Raw genomic sequence first — 10,873 nt, 5'->3', positions numbered from 1 at the left:
TATTAAGGCAATCTACACAACACGGAACAAGACCGTAAAGAACAACATGCCGGGTAAATGAGAGAGTAAACAGCACAGTCACAGTCACAGAGTCACAGTCACACAGTCACAGTCACAGAGTCACAGTCACAGAGTCAGAGTCACAGTCACAGAGTCAGAGTCACAGTCACAGAGTCACAGTCACAGAGTCACAGTCACAGAGTCACAGAGTCACAGAGTCACAGGAAGAGTCCGAGGGTTTGTACAGCAGCAGCTGTCTAACGGTGGGACAGACAAACTTCGCCATAGAGGAGTCCGGGTTGTGGGGTGTGGGGGGGTTGGGGGTGGGGGGTTGGGGGTGGGGGTGGGGGGGAGGGGGGGGAGGGTAACTAGCACACCTTCAACATTAAGTGGTGGTCCACATTAAGAAAGTTTCAGGTCAAACTATGCAGCTCTAGCTCTTAATACATAGCAGTCCAGCTCAGTCGGTGCTAACATTACTCAGACATTTAAATATCATTACAAAAATGTATGAATCCCCAGCAAAAACATCTTATGTATAATAATGAAAGATAACTATAGATAATTATAATTATTATTAATAAAACTGAATGTTTATTGAATGGAATATTCATTTCTTCTCAATCGGTGTTTAATTATTTCAGCAAAATTTGACCACAAAGTGCACCTCAATAAATTTATATAATATTGAGAACAGCATTTTAGAACAATCCTTACAGTACAGCTAAGTTTTAGAAATGGCGAAATTGCCTGCATACAAAGGTGGAATAACATTCCATAAATTAAAGAGTTGATTATTCAGTATCATATAAAAGTACAACAATCAGGTTTTGCTGAAGCAATAGAGTGACTCCTTTGTCATTTTCAGAGTATGTGCGCTTATATCTTTGGTCCTTCAAAAGAATAACATATATATAATATATAATATATATATATATATATCAACAAAAAAAGCCACCCACCTAGCCTTTGACCAAAAGCTGCCCCTCTCCTTGCCTCAAATCTAACGATACAAGATGAAGCATAAAGTAAAGTACGTTGTGCAAATCTCAGCACGTCCGTTTCAATTGAGAAGTCATTGCAAAAGCTATTTATAGAGTAAGTAGTACATGTAATACTTTTGTCAAAGACAACCAAAGAGAAGGGGGCAGCTTGTACACAGAATGGCTTAGTGAATTGTTCACTGAATAGAACCCTGTCTGATAATTTGTGTATAACTGTCCCTGTGGTTTTATGCACCCCGCATAATTTAGTAAAAATTTGATCATTTTTTGCATAATTTCTGATTATTTTCCTTTATCGTTCTTTGTTAAAATTAACAGAATCGCATAATTTCACATTTTTGGGCTCAGTTTGCATAATTTCAGAATTTTTCTTGCATAAAATGACGGGGACAAGTAAAGTGAGACATTGACTGAAAGAACCTGTCTGATAATTTGTGTATAGCGAGTCGTTCACTGAATAGAACCTGTCTGATAATTTGTGTATAGCGAGTTGTTCACTGAATAGAACCGGTCTGATAATTTGTGTATAGCGAGTCGTTCAATGAATAGAACCTGTCTGATAATTTGTGTATAGCGAGTCGTTCAATGAATAGAACCTGTCTGATAATTTGTGCATAGCGAGTCGTTCAATGAATAGAACCTGTCTGATAATTTGTGTATAGCGAGTCGTTCAATGAATAGAACCTGTCTGATAATTTGTGCATAGTGAGTCGTTCAATGAATAGAACCTGTCTGATAATTTGTGTATAGCGAGTCGTTCACTGAATAGAACCTGTCTGATAATTTGTGTATAGTGAGTCGTTCAATGAATAGAACCGGTCTGATAATTCTGTGCTGCTCTGAGAAAAACCTGTTCAAAGGCGACCACTTTCAAAATCGACTTTTTTACAAACTTCAAAAGTTTCAGTCTCACTCGATGTTTTTCCACGTATCTTGGGCGCAGCTCGAGCATTCTTTAAACAGTAGTAGTAGTTCAAGGGACACAGCTGTCTGGAGGGTAAGTATTGTGGAAACAGCTTGAGAGCTTTTCTAAATGAGACTACATAAAGAGTGAAACAAAAAAATGCGCCGACGTTCCTTCTTATTCTGCTGAAATGATACTCCTGTGTACTGATTGCGCTGAAAAGGAAGTAAAATTTTCCTTTGTTTTGTATTATATTACAGCAACAGATTCGTATAAAAACTCATGTCCATCAGAAGGGGGACATTTTTCCAGATTTCAACAAAATTTGGGCTGTCTGTTTAAAAATGAATGAGGAGAAGAAGAAGAAGATTTCTCTCTTTGAGGTATTTCTGGTAATATGTAATGTACCAGTACTAAAAGAGCTTCCCATAGTCAATTGTATGACCAGTTATCTACAAAGCCGTCACTTTGGGGGTTTTTTTGGTTTTTTTAAGTAGAGGTTTTACGGCGCTCCCAACTGCATAAATTGCTATGGTTACAGGCCCAAACCCTCCACAAATTGTCACTGAGAGGTAGAGAAAAGATAACAATGAACACATAGAATATAAAACATACGCATAGAATATAAAACATATGCAGCATGAATACATAACGTATCTAACTTATTACCTGCCAGCCATTCAAATGAACTAATCCCAAAATTTTGATATTTTTTGGAAAATTTCAGTTTCTTTATCTATTGTATTGCTTTCCAGTGCTCAAGAAATATTTTGTTAAATTCAACCTCTATACGTTAAAAAAGACAAAAAAGATAATAATAATAGTAATAAAAATATTAAATAGTATTTATTGTCTAGCACATATAATCGCTTGACAGCAAGCTCTGTGCGCTTTACACTATATTATTACCCTAGAAGACCAATAAAACACTCAGAAACATTCTCAGCTTCCCAGGAAGATACGCACAGGAGGTACAATTGTTTAACACTTTGCAGTCACACAGCTAGCCAGCAGTACAAAACACCCCATCTGGTCACCCAGCCAGGACAGCGATGCCAGGACAGCGACTGTAACAGACTTTTCCAGCCTGGCTGGCACATAACTGCGCCAGGTGACCAGAACGGATAATTTTCACCGGCGCATTATTGCGCCAAGTGACAGCAAAGGGTTAAAAAATGAAACAATTTCTTCCTTCTCACGTAAAAACTTCGCTTTCTGGGGGTTCGAACATTTGAACAACTGGCTGACGTTAAGTCTCTTAGTCTTAGGACATTAGTTACTGCGACTGGTGGAGGAGTAGTTGGCGCGATTGGTCGCTCCCATCTTCTCCCGGTCCAGCAGCATGTCCATAGACGTTACGGATATCCCGTCTCCATCCGCCTCATCCGGTCCGTCGGCCTCCTGGATGGTCTCCAGGGCCTCGGAGTGTAGGATGGGAACTTTGTCGCTGTCTGTCTCCGTGTCTTTCAGATGCTCCACATGCCCAGAAGGCTGCACTTGCCCGACGTTCACATTCGCCATCATCCACGCTGTAATTCGCATATATATAAATAAAATTATATGATGAGACATCTATCGTCGTTATCTCCCCTTCTTTTTTATGTTTGTTACTCTCTTGTAACACCTCTAATCTTCTGGCGCTTATATGACCTTATGCAGTTGCGAGCGCCGTAAAACCTCTATTAAAACATATGACGAGAATATTTCACACCTCAATTAATGAGCAACAAATGCAATTTCTAGGACATCTGGACCGACAATTAAAGACTTTGAACATCTTGCTCTCACTGGAAAAATAGAAGGTAAACGAGGCAGGAAGTAGAGCCAGAGAAACTTATTTGGAAAACCGGAACAGGTGGGTGGTGGGAAAATACCAGGATAATACAGGTTTTTATCTTAAGAGCGTCCGAGCAGAAATAGGAATGGAGAATCATCATTACCAACATCAGTTTCATACCTGGCACATTCTTTTGAAGATGAGTGTAGAACAGCAGATGTTCTTCACTTATATGTACATATTTAACTCATTCGGGACGCATCAAACCATAGCCTTGAGCTCCGTGGAAGACGCATCGGACGTATAGCATTTCTCGACCGCTGTATCCGCACAAATGAAGCTAATCCAGGGAACAAACTTTTGGTTGACTTTGCTAAGCCAAATTTTATTTTGTATTTATTTACTTTTGACCGTATGGTGTGGTTTTTCGCAATTGTCTGTGGCGATTTAGGAAGGCAGTCGAGGTGACAAAGAACACGGATCTTTAGGGAGTACCATACACAGAAGGACTATTCACAATGACTGAAACTATTTCTTCACAGTATTTGGGCTGTAAATTGTGTTGGGATGTATTTTTTGCTGCGTTATTGTTGTGTTGTAACTTTATCTTGTTTGTTTCTGCATTTCTTCACAGTCAACTTAGAGGAAAAAAAAAAATTGGGGGGGGTCTCATACACCATTTTTGTAGGGGTCCTGGCACGTTTCGGAATATCAAAAGGGGAAAAAATGGCAGACTTTCAAATTTGACCCAAAATCGTGCGCAAATCTTGTCTAAACCCGGCGTCCCGAATGAGTTAACAAGTTAAAGCCTATAGCCTACAAATTAATGATACTTAGAAAAGAATAATAAAAAAGCTGATAGAGCACTAACTTACTCTCAGATTTAAAATAATACAGGCGTTTACTCACAGGGAATGAGGTCAGAGGCCACATTCTGAGGCTGGAGGTCAGGTTTGGCTCCCGTCCCACTCGTCATTTTTCCCACGGCGATGAAGTAGACGGCCATAAATGAAAGTGCACAGCTGTCCAGGACCAGAGGAAAAGATAACGAGACTTCAAAATTTGCAACCAACACTTTGGGAGCCCCTAGAAGAGCAGCGTGTTTTGTGGCCCGGTGATTAATGTTTAGGATCCCTGTAAATGATTTTTCAGACTTGGATTTCTATTCTTTTTCAAAATCAATCTAAATACTACTGGTCAATCAGGTCATGTATGATTATCAGTGGACATGAGAAAGCCAGCCACTTAATCAATATTATAAGACCAAATATTCTCAAAATGGAGACATGCACTCAAAAATATGCACTCAGAGTTTTTCCAACATAGGCAGTTCAAATCTATTTTGTGTTTACATCAAACTAAATGTGAGGCAGTGTGGTGGAATCAGGCTCTCGTCAACTTTTGGGCATGTAGAGGTATTGGTGTCATCTTAAAGCTTATTCACTTGTCTTTATTTGGATGAAAAAAATATCCCTTTATCTTAAATACAAGTCGAGATATTTGCGAAAGAAGGAGTTGGGGGTCACCTGTTTTCAGAGGTAACATTAGTGAGAAAATTTCCGCCAAAGATTAGTTATTTCCTTAGCTTAAGAGTCAGTGGTAACTGAAAATTTACTTTTTTGTGCCTTTAATAAATGTTTTTCAGAAAAATCCAAACAGAAATGAGTTCTTTAATGGGCATGAAAGGTGTTGAGCCAAAAACAAAAATTTGATAAGAATTCACAAACCTGCAGAAAAATGTGAGTTTCTTCACTTTGATTATTTTGACGAGAGCCTGATTCCACCACGCTGCCTCACAAATTGTTCTGCTAAATACACTAATACAAATACTTTCCAACATATACAAAAAGTTGAAAGGACATGAAACTCAATTTTTTAAAAGGAAATTTGTTTCCTATCATTCCTACCACACAAATTTCAATCTGTAACAATAGTCAGTGATAATCAAAGACATCCGACCTCTATCTGAAGGTCTTAGCCATGTCCAAAAGAGGGTCTGCAAATTCCATTTTCTGACTAATTCGTCAACTTTCACTCAAAAAGATTTGATCATTTTTTTCCTCCTTAAACTTATGTCTTTTTATTGCTCGTTTTTAATAAAGTTTTCTTTTTTTTTTTATAGTAGAGGTTTTACGGCGCTCACAACTGCATAAGGTCATATGAGCGCCAAGGGGTGGGTGTCAACAGAAAAGTCCTTACAGGGAATCAGACTTAGACTGCTCACCTCTCTAGCTTCAACAACACATAGTCTGCTTCGACTATCAAGGCACCTCGGAAATAGCGGGTCACAAGAAAGTGACAAACATACAAAAGAAGTAGAGGAAAATGACAATAGTAAGGATCAGGAAAGAAAAAGCAGCAGTTCCCTGTTGTAGATCAGGCACAGTTATGAGCGTGACATGAATCAGCCCATTTACAATTCTACTATGCTTGAACGAGAAATGTCCCCCCCTACAGTCAGTGGCACTTCCCCCGGGGGGTATTTAAAGTATTCATTCAAATTCAATATGACATTAAAATATTATAAGCGAGTACTCTTACCCAAACAAAAACATGGTAATCTGGAGACCGTTCATTCCATAAAACTCCTTGTAGAAAACAATGCCTGAAATTGATCAAGAGAGGAAACTCGATAAAACATAACAGATTAGCCATGAATTCAGTCAGTCAATCGTCCATTCAGCGGAGTAAAATTTGATTACTAAAGTTCATAAATTGTAAAAGAGTAATGCATTGGTCAGTTGGAAAACCAGTTGACGACAGGATTACTTCCTTTATTTGGCACATCTCGAAAGTTTGTTAAAAAGAAGCGAGAGAAAAGTTATTTCCTTTTGTTTGTCATTTTATCCTGATATAATGTAGAAGAAACAAATCATTTCAGTCAGCAAGTTTGGATGCAGGTGGAAAGTATGAGTCATGGTTTTTGACTTTTTCACCTATATTGAAATAAATAAAAATATCTTGCAAAAGTGCAGAACTTTCCCTGTAAGCAATGCATATTCAAACATCATCCCTGTGTACTACGACAAATAGAATAGGGGTCAGTGAAGGAACAAAATTTCTATTTACTGTTTCTCTAACTCAGAAGAGAAAACAGTCCATGCTATTACTGCAAATTTGATATAATTCAGTTAGAACATGCATCATACTATAAAACCATACCTGCTAAGATAGCGCTGATCGTGAAAATAACAAAGTTGACAGGAACAACGATGGTTGCCTCATAATTTTTCATTGCTAGATTGACGAACCTGAAAAGACACACCACAACAATTTTATGAGATAAAACTATTAAAACAGAACCATTTATTGTTAAATCACATGAACAAAAATGTTCAGCAGAGGGTGCATTCACCCAACTTATCAGTTTTGTTTGATTGAAGTATGAAGAGGTCTGATAAAACTCTGATCAAGTCGTGGCATACGGGACAAATGAGCGAAAACAAACCTTGATCCTTGATGCAGCAACATAAGAGTCTCAGTTCAATTTGAAACATTAGTCTTTGCCATCCTGTCAATAATGATAACAATACCATACATGACATCAATAAACACAGACGAGTGGCATTTATTTTCTATCTGACAGTTTTTTTCATTCACTTTAAAGTTTTAAAAAGAAAAGCACGTGGACAGGACAACAGTACTTTAGAACAGAGTAGTAAGACAGACAGACAGAAAGAATGGAAGGGAATAAAGATATAGCGCTAAAAAGACAGACAGAAAGAATGGAAGGGAATAAAGATATAGCGCTAAAAAGACAAGACAGAAAGAATGGAAGGGAATAAAGATATAGCGCTAAAAAGACAGACAGAAAGAATGGAAGGGAATAAAGATATAGCGCTAAAAAGACAGACAGAAAGAATGGAAGGGAATAAAGATATAGCACTACAAGCAGTCCCCACACTTCTTTTCTGAAGAGAACCAATCTGAGGTTTTGAAGCCACAAGTATTACCCTGGATGTAATAATAATAATAATAAATAGCATTTGTATAGCGCATATCCCCGCTCAACAGCAGGCTCTATGCGCTTTACACTATATTATTACCCCAGCAGACCACAGAACACTCAGAAACATTTTCAGCTTCCGCGGAAGCATACAGTGCACGCTGCGGATTTTACATGCTCAAACACAACCAAACTGACAAGATCTTTCACTGTCTATAGCCAGGTACCCAATCCCACCTGGGTGAAGTGAGGAAAATTTGTGTAAAGCGTCTTTCCCAAGAACACAACGTCGGGCCCCTGACGGGATTCGAACCCACGACCTTACGGTTGCGAGTCCGAGAGCCTAACCACTTGGCCACCGACGCCACATACATATTATGTGTAACATATATAATACCCACACACAAAAAAAAATGTTACTACTTCAGGGTCATTCCACATTAGTTGTGACATGATACTGGTGCTACTTTTGAACAATAACAATCATGATAATAAATAAGATAAGATAAGATACATCTTTATTGTCCAGATCCTGGCACATTGGTTTGGTGTTTCATCACGAGTACACACACACACACGCACACACACACACACAAACACACACACGTACACACGTGCACACACATGCACACACAAGTAGGCTTACAATCACATGCATAATATAAATGAGCAGCAATATAAACAATAATAATCGTAAGCTAGATACACACTCAATGTTATTTTGATGCATGCTCTAAGGTCGTAAGTACACTAAACAAGATGGTTAAGATGGAAGCATTTTGATAGATGATGGTAAAAATGACCTTCTGTATCTTTCTTTGTTACAGATCAGAAGCATGGGTCTTGTACAGCTATATCCCCACTAAAAAGCAAGCTCAGTTCACTTTACAATCGACATAATAACACCTGCAATCAATAGAACACTCAGAAACATTCTTGGCTTCCTGGGAGGCATACAGTGCAAGAAGCCAATTATGCTCTAACATTAATAAACGGACAAAAATCTTTTGCTGTCTATTGCTGGATATCCAATCCGACTTGAAGAAGGAAAATTTGTGTAAAGTGTTTTTTCCAAAGACAGAAAATCGAGCCCCTGACAGAGGTTGCAAGCCCATCAGCATAATTTATCCACTAAACCAGCAATTTTACCCTACACGCCTATATACATATACTAATGTGTATGTGGATACCTATCAAATATTGGTTAAAATGTAGAGGAAAGTTTGCCTTTAACAACAAAAATACAGATACAATGGTTCCATGACTGCTTACAACTTTTTTTTTTCAGCCCAAATCATCCTTATGTTCCACGTGTCACTGCAGTTTCCCTTTTCACGGAAGGACCCCCCCTATACGCAACATATCCCACTGATTTCTTACCTAAATAGGATCCGCAAGGATACCCTACCAGACTTCCCGCTGTGTGACTGCCAGGATGAAACAGTACCACACCACCTCTTTACCTACCCTGCACTTAGCGACCTGCATAGCACCTACCTACCTGCCTCTCCAGAAATCAGAAACACTTTATACAGCGACAATACACAGCTGATACAAACCTGTACATTCTTTGCCATATCAACAGGCCGAAGGGCTAGAACCCAGATAGCCGCTGGATCGGAAAAGTAAAGTAAGTATGGAATGACCCTTCAGAAGTCTTACTTTATCATTATTTTGAATATATGCGTGAACTGGTACTCCTAAAAAGGAACACTGGTACTCCTAAAAAGGAACAAGTTTGTTGTTTTTCTAGCGGATGTTTCTTACTTGATCTGTACAAGAGCGGTGACAATGAGGACGACAATCATGGCGTAGAGGACTGGCTGGTCCCACTGCGAGTACCCGACGAACGACAGCTGGATCATCCCTGACACGGCTTTGGCAGAGATCACCGTGAAGGACGCTGCGATGATTCAGGGGGGCGAAAAAGTAAAAAATGCTGAATCTAGATGGAGATTATATTTAAGCCGGCACTATTAATAATTGTGTCTGCTTCTACGTACGGCGAAGCAGTTTGAACAATTAAAACAATCTTTTATGAAATGAAACAGGCACGGAAGTTTACATTTAATACTATTATTGTTATAATTATGAACATAGTTAAAAGTATGTCAGCTATTAAGTGAGTTAATCTTCCCATGATTTTTCCCCATAACAAAATGATGCTGGTTGTTGCTAGAAATTAAGATCAAATCTTGTTAAGTTTTAGAATGTGCACTCGAGAAAAAGAAAATGCAAAATAATTAGAGAAAGGAAATGATTGTGCCATATACATTGTATTAAAAGAAAAATGTTCAAGTAAGAGGCTGCAGATGTTATTCGAGTTATTGAGTCCAGTCTGAGATGGCTTGCTTCAACAGTTACACAAAGTTTTAAAAAAAGAAGATCTTGCTTTGAATATAATACAAGGGAGGGTAAAAAAAACAATACGAAAGAAAACATTCACAGTGGGTTTAATAACAACAACAAAATAGTGATCTGAAAAAAATACTCCTTTCAACGCTTTAAAGACACAGAAAAAAACTCTGACATAATTCTGATTTTTTTCATTTGTAAGTTATTTTCACTTCGACTCACTCTGCAAGTTGCATTTTTCTAATTGTTCCAAAAGACCTTTGAGGTTGTTCTTTTCGATAAAACAAAACGCGGTTCATCCCACACAAAAGAAAGATATAATAAAAGGTGATTACCTGTGATGGAGGAAATAAGAAGATAAATAAGAACATGCTCCATCTTTTTGTGATAAAGCATGCACAGCAAGCCTGCCAACACAATCATCTCAAAGCACTGAAAAGAATGAGTCACAATAGAAATTGTGTTTCAATAGTTCGTCCCCCATGTCCTTTTGATATCACATTCAACATTTCATTCATCATCTACTTTATTTTTATCTCGATATTTCATCCCCTTTGTCCTTTCGATATTATAATAAATTATATTCAACATTTCACCACTTATTCCTTTCAATAGTTCATACTCTATGTCTTTTTGATATAATGCTCAATACTATCCTACTACATCTTCTCATCTTGCTCTTACCATCACTGACAAACACATATCCCCGGCAAAAGGAACAGAGAGTTGGACCATCACGTGATAGCCAGAGAAATCTGGTTGCTATATCATAATATCCACATAGATGAAGCACAAAGTAATTCATCATCATCATCCAGTGCCAGATCTGCGACAGACATCGGCGATCATGGTTTTCCATTCATTCCTTTGCTTGGATGCTCTCAAAA

General features: G+C 38.2%; 1 protein-coding gene across 2 annotated transcripts in view; it reads right to left on the bottom strand.

Annotated features, from left to right (window-relative positions):
* Positions 1-1,289: 1,289 nt before the first annotated feature.
* LOC101862374 (NIPA-like protein 2) overlaps positions 1,290-10,873 on the bottom strand; it is a 21,202-nt gene continuing 11,618 nt past the window's right edge. For both annotated transcript variants that reach the window (XM_013087730.2, XM_005107782.3), the window contains 6 exons: positions 10,322-10,418; positions 9,399-9,534; positions 6,848-6,936; positions 6,227-6,290; positions 4,595-4,707; positions 1,290-3,437 (listed from right to left, as the gene is read on the bottom strand). In XM_013087730.2, coding sequence (XP_012943184.1) covers positions 3,181-3,437; positions 4,595-4,707; positions 6,227-6,290; positions 6,848-6,936; positions 9,399-9,534; positions 10,322-10,418 — 756 coding nt within the window. In that variant the 3' untranslated portion in view covers positions 1,290-3,180. The remainder of the gene's footprint in view (positions 3,438-4,594; positions 4,708-6,226; positions 6,291-6,847; positions 6,937-9,398; positions 9,535-10,321; positions 10,419-10,873) is intronic.

This window comes from Aplysia californica, unplaced genomic scaffold, assembly GCF_000002075.1.
Source record: "Aplysia californica isolate F4 #8 unplaced genomic scaffold, AplCal3.0 scaffold00630, whole genome shotgun sequence".
NCBI classification, from domain to species: domain Eukaryota; kingdom Metazoa; phylum Mollusca; class Gastropoda; order Aplysiida; family Aplysiidae; genus Aplysia; species Aplysia californica.
This window is presented reverse-complemented; position numbering and strand designations above follow the sequence as displayed.